The sequence below is a fragment of the Hyaena hyaena genome, unplaced genomic scaffold (assembly GCF_003009895.1).
Source record: "Hyaena hyaena isolate Hyena2069 unplaced genomic scaffold, ASM300989v1 scaffold_477, whole genome shotgun sequence".
Taxonomy (NCBI): domain Eukaryota; kingdom Metazoa; phylum Chordata; class Mammalia; order Carnivora; family Hyaenidae; genus Hyaena; species Hyaena hyaena.
Window position 1 is genome coordinate 768,066 of NW_024081112.1, and position 17,970 is coordinate 786,035.

The 17,970-nt window shown below is 39.2% G+C and overlaps 1 protein-coding gene across 1 annotated transcript in view; it reads right to left on the reverse strand.

Moving 5' to 3' along the window:
- GNB4 (G protein subunit beta 4) overlaps positions 1-17,970 on the reverse strand; it is a 63,114-nt gene that overhangs the window by 3,268 nt on the left and 41,876 nt on the right. Inside the window, exons 5-9 of the mRNA XM_039254332.1 lie at positions 14,525-14,588; positions 11,522-11,684; positions 10,447-10,513; positions 10,138-10,339; positions 1,306-1,522 (exon numbers count right to left, since the gene is read on the reverse strand). Of these exons, the coding sequence (XP_039110263.1) occupies positions 1,306-1,522; positions 10,138-10,339; positions 10,447-10,513; positions 11,522-11,684; positions 14,525-14,588 (713 nt within the window). The remainder of the gene's footprint in view (positions 1-1,305; positions 1,523-10,137; positions 10,340-10,446; positions 10,514-11,521; positions 11,685-14,524; positions 14,589-17,970) is intronic.

Consider the following 17,970-nt stretch of genomic DNA (forward strand, 5'->3'; position numbering starts at 1 on the left):
ATGAGCAGGGGAGGGTCAGAGAGAGAGGGAGTCACAGACTGAAACAGGCTCCAGGCTCTGAGCTGGCAGTCAGCACAGAGCCCGATGCGGGGCTCGAACCCACGAACCGCGAGATCATGACCTAAGCGAAAGTCGGACGCTCAACCGACTAAGCCACCCAGGCGCCCCAGGAATTGTTGTTTTAAAACTTCTAAACATTTGGGGCACCAGGGTAGCTCAGTTGGTTGAGTGTCATACTCTTTGTTTTGGCTCAGGTCATGATCTCATGGTTCAGTAGATCAAGCCCTGTAACAGGCTCCACGCTGACAATGTGAAGGCTGTTTGGGATTCTCTGCCCCTCCCCTGCTCGCTCACTCTTTCTCTCTCAATAATCGCTATATATTAAAAAAAAAAAAAAAAAAAAATAGCCTTATAGCCATTCTCTGTTAAGGGTTAAGCCTTAATATCACTCTTCCCACTGCTCCCCAGTGTGGATACTAATAATCCATGCTGGAGTGGGCATGCACACCAAGTAACAGCAATACAAACATGTTATTTAAAGATATGGAAGTGAATACTTAGGAGCTAGCTACCTTTGGGAACAGAAAATAGGGGTTGAGGCCAGAAGACTGCTGTTTTGGGAACAAGCCATGTACTTAGTTTGATTCTATAAGCATAATTTTGATTCTAAAAAAAAAAATACATAATATCACTCTGTGTAGTTGTTATTACTGACAGTCCCCAGCAGGACTTGGACCTTTGCTAATATTCTGGAAGCGCAGGGGAGAACTCAGCACGGAGCTAAGGGAAAGGAGTGCAGATCTAGGTCCTGTCCCAGACAGGCTCTGCTCCAAAGATGATTCAGAGCAGTTAGAGTGTTTCCTGTCAGGTTAGTAGAAATTGTAGTGTGGAAAAGACTGCACTGAAGTACATTCACTATTTATCTTTAGAGCAAAACTCACCAAAGAAGAGGCTACTATAGAACTAGACGTTACTCTTCAGAAAACAGGAATGTAAATGTGGTTTATGGGCTGGAAGCGCACTCACAGGACAACAAAGACCATGAATGAAATGAGAGGGGGGGGGAAGGGGGGAGATGGGCACGGAGAGGGGCACTTGTGGGGATGAGCACTGGGTGTTATATGGAAACCAACTTGACAATAAACTACTTAAAAAAAAAAAAGAAAAAAAAAAAAAGGACCATGAAGGAGAACTGCCAGGTGGTCATTCCCCACAGCTCTAAGGTGTCCAGGCCTCAACAACTGATGGGAACGTCGTCTTGTTTCCTGGCAAAAATCAAAACCTACTGTGGACTGCTTTACCCACCTGCACGGTCTCCTTTCAGCGTGTCCCATACGTTACAATTGAAGTCATCATAACCAGCTAACAGGAGGCGCCCACTTTTCGAGAAAGCTACAGAGGTGATTCCACAGATAATATTGTCATGAGAATAGAGCAGTAGTTCTTGGTCGGCACGGAGGTCAAAAAGCCGGCAAGTGGCATCATCAGAGCCAGTGGCAAAGGCATATCCGTTTGGGAAAAACTAGAAAGAAAAGGAACATTTATTCCACAGGAGAACACAAAAACCATGTGCGGCAACAGGATGACAGACGGAGTAACACAGATCTCGCCTCAAACTCCAACTTGGCTTCTTACCAGGTGAAAGATGTTGGACCCTGAAAATTCTTAAACACTTTGGGCTTTGGTTTCAGAGTGCTGGTTAGGACTGAATGAACTAACATGCAAGGTACATGGTTTAGCACATAGCAACTACTCAGTAAATGCTGGCTGTTCCTCCATACGGCTTATTAAAAGATTTAAATTGAATATTACTATTCACAGAATTTATGTACGTGTGCTCTTAAACATCCCAAAATCCCACTATGAGAAATAAATAGAAAACGTTTTACAGCAGAGAATATAAATCATCCTGGCTAGGTATAAATTTAAGCTAGTAGTAAGCTATGCATTATTAGTTTGTAAATCCCTTTTTCTCAGAACCTGGCCCTACTCACTGTTTTAAAGAAAAAAAAAAAAAAAAGACTTTTTTCATATACCTGTTAGTCATCTATATACTTTCATGAACTGATTTTTCATGACCTTTGCATATTTTTACTAGGCTGTTAGTGCTTGATTTGTAAGAATAAGATGGATATAAATTTTGTTTTTTGCAAACATTTAACAGTTTTTTATAGTTTTCTTTTTTTAATAGCAGTGTTTCTTTTAAGCAGTATTTCATTTTTATGTAGTCAAATTTCTTTCCATTTGAGAATTCTTCCATTGTTTTTATGAATAAAGTCCTTTTTCAGGATTATTACCTAATATTCAACTGTATTTTTTTCTGATTTTTAAAAATAATTTCCTTTTTCACATCTTAGTTTTTATCCATCTGGAATTTGATATACAGCAGTCAGTATAAGGATCTAACTTATTTTTCTTAATAGTCAAGCAACTGTCCCAGCTATTGATTGTTACATCTTTAATTCACTAAACTCTTATATACACAAAAATGTTAGTTCTGTCTTTCTTATTCCTGTACCACACATTTTTTAAAATCATAACCTGACTAAATTTTTCTATTTGGTATGGCAAAATACTCCTATTACTCTGATTCAAATCAGTCTATTTTTTTTCCCCACTTGAATTTCACAGACATTTGATCAAATTTCTTCATATTCCTCTGACTCATCTCAAAAAAAAAAAAAATCCACTTGGGTTTTAGCTGAAATTTGTAGTAAGCGTAAAAATTAGTTTGAGGGATGAGTGATTGAGAAGACTGCATTTTATAAACCATTCAGTATTAGGGAATTTTATGTACATTTATTTTTTTTATTTTTTAAATGTTAATTTTTGAGAGAGAGAGTGAATGGGGGAGGAGTGGGGGGGGGGGAACAAGCAGGCCCCGTGCCATCAGCGAGGAGCCCGACATGGGGACTCTATCTCGCGAACCATGAGATCATGACTTAAGCGGAAATCAAGAGTCCTGATGCTTAACCAACTGAGCCACCCAGGTGGCCCTTACTTTACTAGTTTAAGATTTTAAGTAATCTCTACACCCAACATAGGGCTCAAACTCACAACCCCAAGATCAAGAGTCACATGCTCCAACTGAGCCAGCCTGGTGCCCCACAGATAGGAAATTTAAAAACTACCCCTACACTCTCGGATGAGGCTGGAGGAAGGGAGTGATAACAGGTTAACAGGTTCTCAGAAATGCAAGTACTTGCACTTTACCAAACCGCTTTACCAAACCCTTACTGCTAGAGGCTAATGGTTCTGACCACTTCCTTCCATTCTACCAGCCAGCAAGACACTCTGTTGTTCCTTTGCAGTAAGTCCAGCAATGCCATCTGCACGCATTTATCAGCATGTATGGATTCCACGTGTTCTCTGCCATGGACCCAAATAGAAGCGATAGTGCATGCAGTGCAGGATGCCTAGTGCAGAACACCCAGTCAAGATGGCGCTTTGGCTCTGTATATGGGGGCACAGCATGCCACCATTCTTTGTTCAAGAGACAGGATGAGCAGACATCCTTCACAGGATAGTCTCTGTTTATGCCTTTCTCCCTGGCAAAATTAGTAACCACCCTTTTTCATACTGAAAATTTCACATTTCCTAGTTTGGATGATATATGCTCACTTTACCAGTACAACAAACTAGTTTTAATTGCCCTTAGAACTACAGGAAATTAGCCCTGAGATAAGCTAATCACCTTTAGAACTATAGGAAATATATAGATTTAAATGCATGTGGCACATTTAATATACATACACTCAAAACTGTGTGTGATGTTGGCAGTTCATTTAAGTTGGTTTTGGGTGGGGGGGGGGAGTGGTGGCTGTTTTTAAACGACTGAGGGGAGCTTTCTAGTACTGAATTTTTTGTTTTTTAAGAATGGGTGTTTGGGGGAGCTTGGGTGGCTCAGCCAGTTAAGCATCAAACTTCGGCCATGGTCTCAAGGTTCCTGAGATCAAGCCCGGCATTGGGCTCTGCGCTGATGGTGCAGAACCTTCCTGGGAGTCTCTCTCCCACTCTGTCTGCCCCTCCCCTGCTCTCTATCAAAATAAATAAATAAACTAAAAAAAAAAATGGGCATTTGCTTTTTATCAGATACCTTTCAGTATCCAGAATACTGAACCTGATGGAGTTTTTATTAATATATTTCCTAATATTGAATCATTCTTACATTCCTATAATTTTTACTTGATAATCTGTTTTTTACTTTGACATACTGTTGGATTTAATTTGCTATATACTTTTTCCTAAGATGCTCCTTTCTAGTGTTAAGGGGAACCCAGTCTTATGTTTTGGTGTAAGAGTTATGCTAGTTTATCTGACACAACAAACCGGAAAACTTTGTCTTTTTCTGTGTTCAGGAACAGATTTAATAGCACTAAAATTTTCTTGATCCTTCAAATGAAGTAGGAATTATTTGCCAAAAACCTACATGGGTCTGTAAGTTTTTTTAAAGCTATTTTTTTGTTAAAGAAAATTATCAAGCTATTCAAGGTTTTACTTATTAAGACAGTTTTTGGAAAACTGATTTACAATTACTGTAAGTTATACAGTATATATTTAAGATTTAAAAAAAAATTTGTATTTACTTTAGAGATACAGAGAGCACAAGTGGGGGAGGTGCAGAGAGAGAATGAGACACAGAATGCGAAGGAGGCTCCAGGCTCTGAGCTGTCAGCACAGAGTCCGATGCGGGGCTCAAACCCACAAACCATGAGATCATGACCTGAGCCAAAGTCAGATGCTTAACTGAGCCATGCAGTTGCCTCTTTCTTAAGATTTTTAAAGTCTTAAACAAATTAAAAAAAGAAAAAAAATGTTTTATCTGTAATATAACCTTTACTAGAATATCTTAATTTTGTGTATCTACAGTTTTTATCCTTTTCCTCTTAAATTTACTAGAGATTTAGGGAGCAAAGTTTTAGATTATTGAATTTTAAAATTTTCTAATAGTTTTAAAGTAGTTTTCTATTTTAAAATTTTCTAAATATTTGTTCATACAACTATTCACTGAGCACCTACTGGCTCATGCACCGTTCTGAGTGCTAGTCTGGTGATATACAGAAGTCAACAAAACTGACAAAAATCTGTCTCCGGGGAGCTTATATTCTTGTGAAGCAGACGATAAACACAAAATGTTAAAAAATAAGCATGTTAGATAAGTGCTAAGGAGAAAAATAATAAAGCAGGAAAAAGGAAAGTGAGTGTGGGCAAAAGCTTAGGGTGTCCAGGGAAAGCTTTACTGGGAAGTAATTACTAAATATAGCTCCCCCTGCCCCACAGGAAGTGAACAATGAGCTTCTGCTGGGCAGATGCAGGGGGGGGGGGCGGTAAGTGAGGGTGACAGCCCCCATGGTGGAAATGTGGTGGTCAGGGGTAGGGAGGCCAGCGTGACCGACGCAGAGTGAGGACTGGGCAGATGGCAGTAAGAGGTAGGCAGCATGGGTAATGGGGAATCACAGGCCCATAGGCCCTAACAGGCTGATGTAAACCCCTTGGGATGGTGGTTGTTCAGATTTTACAGAAGTTACATGCTGTGTATAAAATTAAATTCCACAGGGCCTGGAGTAGTGCGCTGTAATAAAACACAACAGTGTGTGCTGAGTGAACGATGCGGTCAGACTAAGTGGGGTAAATACAGACTATACACAAATAGCTCCTTGTCCTTCCAGTGAGGGTCTGCCACAGAGTAAGCCTCCACTAAACTGAAGGGAGAAGACGCCTTTCAGAAAACTCTGCGGATGTCAGAGTTGCAGCTCAGGGGCTGGACGGACTACAGGTAAGAGGCAGAGGGCAGACCATGGAGGATCTGCTGGTTCAGGTAGACTCACTTCAATCTGTATTTCTGCTTTGCTCTTTACCAGCTTCTTCCTCTCACCTTCCTGGTGTGAATGGTTCTTTTCCCATTTTCCCAAGTCCTGAGCTATTATTCACTTCATTTATGATTTCTTTCGTGGCCTACTATGGGAATGGTTTTTAGGTTATGTTTAAGAACATCTGTATGGTGCAGAGTGCAGGAAGTTTATTCAGTCAACATTATTAAACTGTATTATTTAATCCTTATTTCTTTTTTCTTGACTACCTAGGATATCAGTATCTCAAAGTTGTATGTGAAACTCTCTTACTCAATATTGTTTTGGGTTCATTTCTCCCTGCATTTCGAATGGTTTTGGCTTCATGGGCATTTCAGTGTTATGGCTTCACGACAGACCATCTCTTACTAAAGCTTCTTAATTTCTGTTTCAACTTTATTTTGTCTAATAGAAATATAGTAATATTACTACAGATTTCTTTTAAGGTGTGCCCACTTTTCATTTTTACTGTTAGCCATCCTGGGCCATTTTGTTTTAGATGCAGCTCTTGTAAACAACATGTAGTTGGACTTACTCTGGATCCTTTAGTAGTGGCAACCATATACATGTATTGCCTTGAGTTACTATATTTGGTCTTAATCTCTTATCCTATATTTGTTCAGAAGCGTTCTGGCACTATCTACTCAGGAAAAGTGTGAGGGTAGCCTGATTTTTATTTTCTTTTTTTTTTTTTTTGTATCTAGGTAATCTACTAGATTTTCATTTTGAGTATCTCTAGGATATTTTTGTCTTTATATTTTGATATTTTAAATTCAAGAGAATAGGTCTATGTTGGTCTTTTAAAATTACTTTTATTAAATACTGGGCAAGCCCCTCAAAATTGGTTTCTTTCTTCAGCTCACTTTACGCTTAAGAAATTATTTCTTGGCTATACTTCTGCTTTCAGTCAAAATGGAATAATGGTGGGGCACCAGGGTGGCTCAGTTGGTTAAGCATCTGACTTAGGCTCAGGTCATGATCTCACGGTTCATGGGTTCGAGCCCCGCATCAGGCTCTGTGCTGACAGCTAGCTCAGAGCCTGGAGCCTATTTCAGATTCTGTGTCTCCCTCTCTCTCTGACCCTCCCTTGCTCATGCTGTCTGTCTGTCTCTCTCTCAGAAATAAGTTAAAAAAAACACTAAAAAAATTAAAAAACCCAAAATGGAATAATGGTGATCACATTTACCCCTATGCTGAAAAAAGCAAATAAAATGGAAAAGATTTGAAACATGGCTCTAAAGACAGTGGATAGGAGTCAACAAAGGAGAGTGGTCCCTGAGAGACAAGACACAAATGAGGTAAGCCCCCTAACTGCCCCTTGTTCATACCTGGAGAAAGTTTACAGGTCATGGTGCCGGGAAGGCAAACCCAGATGAAGCCCAGTGATACCCCAGAGTTGAGCAGACAGAGCCAGGAACCCAGGGAGTCCAGGAAGCTAGAGTTCACAGTCCAGAGCACCAGAGAGGGCAATGCTTGGTAGACAGAAAAGTCCAGAGATGATGAAGGGCCCCTCAAGTACTCAGCTGAATAGTGATCACAGGTATGTGAGGAAACTATTCAAGTAGCGAAGACACTCAAGAAGGTAATAGGAAACTGATGTTCACGCGGGGCCAGGAATGATGCCTGTCCCCCTCTCACAAGAGGGAAATCCTCATTAATTCACTGGGAAGAGAGAGAGAAGGTTTTCCCTCCCTGGTGGAGCAAACTTAAGCGTACACAAAATGCTGCGCTGGTCCCACCTAACAAAACTGAAATGTAAGACGTGAAAAGATCAAACTATTCCCAAATAATTATCCCCTAGAACAAAGCAATATTTATATAAATAAAAATATATCCAGCACCCAATAAGGCAAAATTTACAATGTCTGGCTGGCATCTAATGAAAATTGGACATGCTATCCCCCACTTAATCTCTCTCTCTCTCAAAAATAAACATTAAAAAAATAGAATTAAAAAAGAAAATCAGACCTGCAAGAAATAAAATATGACCTATCATTAGAAAAATCATTCAGCTGACACCAACCCCAAAAATGTCATGGATGACAGAATTAACAGACAAAGATGAATGCAATGTCAGAGATTAAAACCTATGCCATATGGGCTTAATGGCAGATTAAGACACCACAGGAGAGCAGTGACCTGAAGACCTAGCAAGAGAAACTATCCAGAGTGAAAAACAGTGAGAAAGAAGACTCAAAAATAAAAGTAACACAGCACAAGTGAACTGTGGGAACACTTCAATTGTCTTTATATGTATTTGAAGCCCCCAAGGAGAGACAAAAAAAAAAAGTGAATATTAATGGCTGATAATTTTCCAATTATGATGAAAATTTTAACCTACAGATCCAGACACACAAAACGTGAAGAAAATTACACAAGACACATTGTAATAAAGCTGCTTAACAGAAAGAGAAAATATTAAAAGCAGCCACAGGACACACTGTGTAGAGACCAAATACAAGCATGATGGCACTTTTCATATCAGTACCAACATAATCTGGGAAACAGTGGAATAACATATTTATGGTCTCAAAAGAAAAAAAGGTAAAGATATCTAAAAAATGAAGACAAAATTTAAAAAATTTTTTTTAATGATTTTAAGTAATCTGTACTCCCAACACGGGGCTCAAACTCACAACCCTGGGTTCACAAGTCACATGCTCTTCTGACTGAGGCAGCCAGGCACCCCAAAAATATTTTAGACATACAAAAGCTGAAGGACTTCAGCAGATTTGCACTATAAGAAACATTAAAGGAAGCCCTTCAAGAAGGAGGAAAATAGATGAAAATCTGAATCTATAAACAAAAGAATGAGTACAGAACATGGTAACTATGTAAGTAAACATAAAGACTTTGTTAAATCCCTCCCTAAAAGAGCATTGGCTTTTAAAAGCAAAAGCAGTTTTATCAATGTACTGTTGAGTAAAATTGCAACAACTGCACAGAGGCTGGGAGGGGAAAGGGGAATATCCAGTACGAGGTTCTTATCTTGACGTAAAGTGGTGTAAGAGCAGGTGAAAGCAGACCGCCACAGGAGGGTGCCGAGATGAGGGGAATTCTCTTCCACTGGTTGGAATGCAAACTTGTGCAGCCACTCTGGAGAATAGTATGGAGGCACCTCAAAAAGTTAAGAATACAACTACCCTATGACCCAGCAATTGCACTACTAGGTGTTTGTCCGAAGGACACAGGAGTGCTGATTCAAAGGGACACATGCACCGCGATGTTTACAGCAGCACTGTCAATAATAGCCATATTATGGAAAGAGCCAAATGTCCAACAACAGATGAATGGATAAAGAAGATGTGTATATATACAATGGAATAATATTACTCAGCCATCAAAAAGAATGAAATCTTGGGGCGCCTGGGTAGTTCAGTCAGTTAAGCGTCCAACCCTTGATTTCGGCTCAGGTCATGATCTCATGGTTTGCAAGTTTAAGACCCACACTGGGCTCTGCTGACAGCTCAGAGCCTGGAATCTGCATCAGATTCTAGGTCTCCCTCTCTCTCTGCCCCTCCCCTGCTCACTCGCTCTCGTGCACGCGCACGCTCTCTCTCTCTCTCTCTCTCTCTCTCACACACACACACACACACAGTCTCTCTCTCTCTCTCTCAAAAATAAACATTAAAAGAAAAAAACCAAAATAGATGAACAGAGGGGAAGAAAAGGGAAAAAAAAAAAAACAGGGAGGCAAACCATAAGAGATCTTAACTACAGAGAACTGAGGTAGTTGGAAGGGAGGCTAGTTGGGGGATGCTCTAAATGGGTAGTGGGAATTAAGGATGGCGCTTGTTATGATGAGTACTGGGTACTGTATATAAGTAATGAATCACTAAATTCTACTCCTGAGGGGCGCCTGGGTGCCTCATCACTTAAACATCCAACTTCAGCTCAGGTCACGATCTCACAGTTCAGGAGTTTGAGCCCCACGTCAGGCTTTGCACTGATCATGCAGAGCCTGCTTCAGATTCTGTTTCCCTCTCCTCTGCCCCACCCTGGCTTGCTCTCTCTCTCTCTTCAAAAATAAGTAAACATAAAAATTTTTAAAAATGATTTGCAATCATAGTATTTTTGGAAACCCTAGTCACGTCTATACAGTTTGGCATCTGACATACATAGAACAATTATAATTACATATGACTAGTTTGTTCTCATACACACGGAGTACTTATTTGAACTTAAACTACTTGTGGTTACGTTTGTAGTTTCTGTTGTTAAAATCATGTTGTAGATTTCAACAGTTTAAATGCATAATAAATTTTCCTTAGAAATGCTATTTACTTACACTGACAGCATTAATATCTGACACGTGTCCAGTGAAAGACTGTCTACACATTCCATCTCGAATATCCCATAATTTTGAAGAGGCATCACAAGCACCAGAAACAAAAGTCCTCATGTCAGGACTCAGAGAAAGACTCATCACATCTCCAGAATGCCCAGTGAATGTGGTGGTCTGCTGGGCAGTTTCGATGTCCCATAAAGCACTATAATCAAAAATAAATTAAAATAATGACTATTATATCTTGTTCTTATGTTAGTTCCTACTACCACCCTCTACCTCCCAATCAATGTTCTTGTGGGCCACACTTACCAAGTTGTATCTCCTGAACTTGTGACAATTTGGCTGTCATCTAAAAATCGACAGCAGGACAAGTAGCCTACAAGCATGAGAAAAATCAGCAACACATTTTAGGTTAGGCACAGTTCATTAACTCAATTACCATATGAAATAGTAATACTACTGACTTTTTTAAATCAATACACGGGCAACATATGTTAGTATAATCTGCAGTTCTACTTTTAATTACTTCAAGTTCTATGCTGTCTGCAACGAAATTGTATCAAAAGCTTGGATATTTACTATGTCAACGGTGTCTTGTTGGACACACTGAGAATTACAATTAAGGCAGCAGTCCCTTCTGTCTACTAGAATTACCTGAGAGATTCCTTTACACAAATATCTATGACAGACTGGGCTCAGTACACAGGGAAGTCCTTCAGTAATAATGTGAGAAATTATAACCACCTCAAGGGAGGCTTCATGAAAAAAAAAAGGGGGGGGGGCGCGTCATTTGAATGTTCAGAATTCACCAGGTTTTCAAAATATGGAAATGGCAGAAAAATGACATTAGAGATTCTTGTAAAAAACATGGTCAAGAATTCAGAGAGGCAGAAATCTGATAAATGGAAATAAACTGCTTATTAACACTGCTAACGAAATCCTATACATGACTGTGTACACACTATGGTGTACATACTGTCAAATAAAGCAATGCATTATCACAATGATGGAGTGTTTCTCAATGTGTATCTAATACATACTTCCAGTTACATAACTAAGTACAGATGCCAAATCCAATCATTGTCAGATGGTTGAAGAGAAAACAGAATTATTTTGCTTTTTGGTTTATTATTGTTTGAATATTTTGTAATCAACCTGTCATTTTTACAAAATAGCACTATTTTTGAAAGAAAAATAATGTTATGGTCATCATTTGTGTAAGTATAAAGTTTGTATTTTCCTGATTCTTCATAATTTCTACTCTCACTTGATTGACACTCCACTTTCACCAGCTGAGCACAACCTGTCATTCATTTCCCTCAATCAGTTCATTCTTTAGGAGTCCTCAATTTGAAAGGAAAGGATGATATTTAGTGAAGCTCACCTGTGTGACCTGGTAACTCTCGGCTCACTCTCACGTTTCCCTCTCTGGTTTTTAAGTTATATATAGAGCAGATGTTGTCCAGTCCTCCACATGCAACATAATTACCAGAGGGGGCATAGGCACAGGTCATCACCCAGGACGACCTCAGAGGAATAGCATGCAACTGTACAGCAAATATAACAAAAACTGTTACCAAGATTACAAAAAGATTACATTTTTCAGACCTATTTCTAGTGAAGCAAATATTACTATATTACTAAAAATTAAATGCATCTAAAAATAAGCCGAGACACACCTGGGTGGCTCAATCAGTTAAACATCTGGCTTATGATCTGATTTCGGCTCAGATCATAATCTCAGGGTCATGGGATCAAGCCCTCCGTTTGGCTCCATGCCTAATGAATCCAAGCCTGAGATTCTCTCTCACTTTCCCTTTGCACCTGCCCCACTCACGCTTGCTCTAAAAAACTAAATAAAAATAAGCTGAATTAAAAATGCAATGGTTTAAGTGAATGAAACCTAAAATACTAATTCATATTAAAATACCTATTTTTTTCTGTATTAATATCAATTCATTCAGATTTAAGTGTTCGCATCAGAAATTCCCTTGGGGCACCTGGGTGGCTCAGTCATTAAGGATCCAACTCTTGATTTCAGCTCAGGTCATGATCTCACAGTTCATGAGATGGAGAGCCCTGTGTTGGGGGTCTTGCTGGCAGCATGGAGCCTGCTTGGGATTCTCTCTGACCCTCCCCTAATTGCGTACACACACACTCACGCTCTCTAAATAAAAAAACAAACATTTAAAAATTATTAAGAGAAGCAAGGACACAGGATGTTTCAATACCAATCTACCCATTCAAATTATTAAGTAAAAAAAAGAATAAAATTCTTTGTTTTGGCAATAGCACTCAAAAGAGGAATTTCCTCCATGACTACAGTGAACAACACAAGTCTCAGAGGCAATTAAAATGGTTCTTCCATGTAAAGATGGCACTGTATCCTTATAATAGGATATACACTCTGTGCTCAAATTCAAATAATGGTAAAAGTTTGCACTAATCTGCCCACATCATTCTGGGACCTTGTTACCAATACCAATTATTTGCAAGTAGGTGGCAAAATTTGGAATAGCAAGGCTAAATGGTCCAGAGAATCAACACACTGTATGATTACTGTGATGTTCTTATTTAAATCTAAAATATCTTTGGGATGTCTGGGTGGCTCAGTTGGTTAAGCATCTGACTTCAGCTCAGGTCATGATCTCATGATTTGTGGGTTCAGGTCCTGCATTGGGATCTGTGCTGATGGCTCAGAGCCTAAAGCCTGCTTCAGATTCTCTGTCTCCCTATCTCTCTTCCCCTTCCAAGCTTGTGCTTGCTCGCTTGCTCTTTCTCTCAAATAAGCACTAAAACAAACAAAAAACTTTAATATCTTTAAAACTATTTTTTAAAAAAATTAAAAAATAAAACTTATTTTATTCTAGGAAAATATAGTTGAAAGATATGGGCCAATTAGTATAGAAAAACTGGTGCAAATCTGTCTTAGCTAGCTTTAAAATTTCAACCAGACTGAAGTTGTCTGCTTCAAAAAACTGTATTTTTAAATCTTTAGTAAAAATAGTGATATAAGAATATACAAAATCTAACAGGTATTTGATGTAAGTTTTCCCCTACGACTCAACACTTTTCCATCAGGATTCCTTCCAATGAAGAAGGAATTATTAGCAAGACCCTGTAGGATTTGCCAAAAGATAGGAAGAAGTTGTAATCTGCCTCCAATCTACTGCATCTTCTGAGCACTCCGGAAACAAAAATCAATACCTACAGTAGACCTAAGAAAAGGTTCACAGTAGCATTCTGGCACACCCACAACTAGAAACAAAAGTCTCAGGGTCATCGCCACATTAGAAAATGGGAATTAAGGGGCGCCTGGGTGGCTTAGTCGGTTAAGCGTCCGACTTTCGCTTAGGTCATGATCTCGCGGTTCGTGGGTTCGAGCCCCGCGTCGGGCTCTGTGCTGACTGCCCCCTCAGAGCCTGGAGCCTGTTTCCAAGTCTGTGTCTCCCTCTTTCTCTGACCCTCCCCTCTTCACGCTGTCTCTCTCTCCTAGAAATAAATTAAAAAAATATTAAATAAATAAATAAATGAATTAAAAAGGTGGTCACAGTCATTCCGTCACTGCGAGTGTGGATGCCAAGTGATGTTAAGAGGTTGGATGTGCTTGGGGTTACTGAGCAGTGGTAACTGGAGTTAGTCTTCAGAGTAACACACAGCTTCACTTTNAAAAAAAAAAAAAAAAGAAAATGGGAATTAAAGAAAAAATCGGGCACCTTGGGTGGCTCCATCGGTTAAGCATCCAACTTCAGCTAGGGTCATAAACCCATGGTTCATGAGTTCGAGCCCCACATTGGGCTCTGTGCTGACAGCTCAGAGCCTGGAGCCTGCTTCAGATTCCAGGTCAGTCGGTCAGTCTCGGTCCCTCTCTCCCTCCCTGCCCCCTCGCTGTCCCTCCCCCACTCATGCCCTGTCTCAAAAAAATAAACATTAAAAAAATTTTTTTTAATCATTGACAGGGTCGCCTGGCTGGCTCAGTCAGAAGAGGATTTTTTTTTGTTTGTTTGTTTTAAGAGCATGTGTCTTGATCTCAAGATCATGAATTTGAGCCCCATATTGGGTGAAGAGATTACTGAAATAAATACAACTTAAAATAAAATTTAAAATCATTTATATTTACAACTGATGCACACTCTTTTCTAATATTCAAATACAAAATATGAGACTCAAGTAAAACACACTGAACAATATTCCAACAGTTGTCCTTGGGAATATAAAAGGGCTTAATATTAAAAACAAACACTAAGCCCAAATAGAGGAATTGGATTAAAACAGATGGAATAAATTTATCTTTGAAGGAAATTAAAGTTCGAAGTAATGAAGGAAAAAACTGTTGGACACCAAACTAAATAAAAGGTTACTTAAGAGAATGATTAAGAAATCCTACCTTATTTGTTGTGTAGCTATCCCAAATAATTAAATTTCCATCCTGAGAAGCACTGACTAGTAACCTATAAGAAAAAACACAAAAATAATTTGACAGAGGAAAAAGGTAGTTTAAATTAGTCATGCACTGCATTAATGTAGAACAGTTCAGAAAAGAAAAAAACAATTTTTCTAATTAAAAACTTGATACCAGAAAATATCTTCTCGAATTTATTCTGCATGACAAAAATTTTCAATGACATAGAATTGAGCAAAATTTAAACATTTTTATTTTTTATTTATTTTTCAATGTTTTTATTTATTTCTGAGAGAGAGAGAGAGAGAGCGAGAGCATGAGCAAGTGAATGAGCAGGGGAGGATCAGAGAGAGAGGGAGACACAGAATCTGAAGCAGACTCCAGGCTCTTAGCTAGCTGAGAGCACAGAGCCCGATGTGGGGGGTTGAACCCAAGAACTGGGAGATCATGACCTGAGCCAAAGTCGGATGCTTAACTGACTGAGCCACTCAGGTGCCCCTAAACATTTTTAGAAATGTCTCTGGTTATGATTAAACTTTCTTTTTAATGATTCAACTTTTTTATGGTAATATTCTAGTACTTATTAAAGATTCTGAAGATATTAACTGACGATTATTTACTGACTTAAATTTAATGACAACAGAGTAGCTAAAAGCCTAACAACCATATTTCACTTCATCTAAAAATCTCAATGGAGAGCCTGTGAATACAGCGCAGTGTTAATAGATGCGACACAGGACATGCCTCCTGCCCTCAAGGGCCCCAGCGTCTAGGAGAGAAGATATTTACACACGTTCACAATAAATCAAGTAAGTGAAAATTGTCAGAGGGGTGATACATAATCAACACCACAGGAAAACAGAAGAGGGACAAATAAGTGCTGGTAGAACTAATCAAGCAGTCTTGCTAAGAATGCATACTGAAAAATGGAATTCTGAGACCTAAAAGTAGAGAGAAGTCTATATTCTGTGAGGAGGGTATGTTCAATGACAAGAGGTAGAAAAATAGTGTTTCAGGATATGTGAATTTTCCAGTCGCAGAGAGTGTGTGAAAAATGGGCATGATAGGTGAGAAAAGTAGAATGGGCTTCAACTGCAGAAGACTTTGTCTGCTGGCTATTAAATAGGAACTCTAAACTAAGTAACTGTTATTGAACTTCTTGTTTTCCTTTGGAAAATTTTCACTATGGTATAAAATTCAAAAGATACAAAAAAAAAATATTCAGTAGCAAAAAGTCACCTTCCTCTCCGGGTTACCAAGCCACCCAGACCCCTTCCCTGTAGGTAAATAACATTAGCAGGGTTTCATGTAGCAACTGCAGCAAATTCTTTTTTTTTAATTTCCTTAAAAGTTTTTATTTATTTTTGTGACAGAGACAGCAAGAGTGGGAAAGGAACAGAGAGCGAGAGGGAGACACAGAATCCAAAGCAGGCTCCAGGCTCTGAGCTGTCAGCACAGAGCCTGAGGTGGGCCTTGAATCCACTAGCTTTGAGATCACAACCTGACCCGAAGTCAGATGCCCAACCGACTGAGCCATTCAGGGGCACCAGCAAATTCTTTATGAAAGGAAGATCTAACATGAGGGCACAAGGCAGACGGGAAATAAATCCTGTAAAAAATCAACTGGCATCTGGGGCACCTAGGTGGCTAAGAAGATTAAGTGTCCAACTCTTGATTTCAACTCTGGTCATGATCTCATGGTTCATGAGATCGAGCCCTGGGTCTGATTGGGATTCTCTCATTCTTAAAATAAACTTAAAAAAAATCAATTGGCACCATCAACATCAAGGTGAGAAGAACTATTAAGTGATGAACTGATCAAGACAGGTTCCTTGATGTTTTTCTATGAAGATTAATATTCTTGAGAAATTTTGAGGAAAGAAAGTAACATTATTTCAAGTGACTGTATTTTCAATTAAAAGTTTGCTGCATCAATGGGGAGACTTTTTTTTCTTAAACTTCTTTAAAAATAAAACATTTGGCCTAACTTTATGCCACCTGTCTATTATATAACTTTATTTTTCCCCTCCTAGGAGGCACTTTTTTTTTTTTAAGAGAGAGACAGAGTGAGCAGGGAAGGGGCAAAGAGAGAGAGAAAGAGGATCTTAAGCAGGCTCCACATTCAGCATGGAGCCTGATTCAGGGCTTGTTCTCACAACTCTAAGATCATAACCTGAGCTGAAATCAAGAGGCAGTCATTTAACCAACTGAGCCATCCTATCACCCCACAGGAGGCACATTTCTATGTTACTGGACCCAAGTATCCCATTTACGCTAAGCTATGCCAAGCAATAAGATGACATCTGCAGCAGGCACAACCTTTTTAGTTTCTCCTGGGAAAGAATAAATGTCCAACTTTTATTAAAAAATAATTTCTTGGGCACCTGGGTGGGTCAGTCGGTTAAGCATCTGACCTTTGATTTAGGTTGAGGTCATGATCCCATGATTTGGGAGATCCAGCCCAGCATCAGGCTCCACGCTGACAGCATGGAGCCTGCTTGGGATCCACTCTCTCCCTCTCTTTCTGCCCCACCTCTACTCACACACACTCTCTCAAAATAAATAAACTCAAAAAAAAAAAAAAAAAAAAAAGATTTCTTAGTTGGGACTTTTCCCGATGACAATAACCAAATCAAAAGAACAAGTCAACCACTACGGCAGCAGGCCAATCTGCAACTGGAGTTACTCTAGAAGCCCAGGAGCCAAGTAAATCATGATGAGCAACCATCCAAGCATAAACCAGACAGCAGCAGTGTGCGTGGGCATACATACATACACATGTACTTGTACACTGGGCTTAGGGAAATAGAAGATGTATTGAGTGTACTTGTATTATGTAATTCTATCTTTTGTGATTCTAGGTAGTAAATAATTATAGCAATATACAGTAACTTGTACACAGCAACAATATTCAAATATTGCATATTCACTGAAATTAAGGTTAATACACAATAAAGCTGCCTTTGCCGCATTAAGGAAAAACACAGTATAATAACCCACTGCAAGGAAAAGAAATCCTAAACAGTTTACATGGACCATATGATAAAGGATATTTTTGAGAGGTAAATTTATTTTCCATATTAAAGGTTTCGAAACATTTCAAGTGTCAAGGAATTATTTTTAGTAAAAGCAAGGTCTTCATATCTGAAGCATTTTCTACAAACATCCCATAATATATAGCTGGTTTTCAAAGAAAATGCAAATGATTTTTTTTTAATATTTTTTTATTTATTTCTAGGAGAGAGAGAGACAGCATGAGCAGGGGAGGGTCAGAGAGAGAGGGAGACAAAGACTCTGAAATAGGCTCCAGGCTCTGAGCTGGCAGTCAGCACAGAGCCCGACGCAGGGCTCGAACCCACAAACCGCGAGATCATGACCTAAGCGAAAGTCGGACGCTTAACCGACTAAGCCACCCAGGCACCCCAAATGAT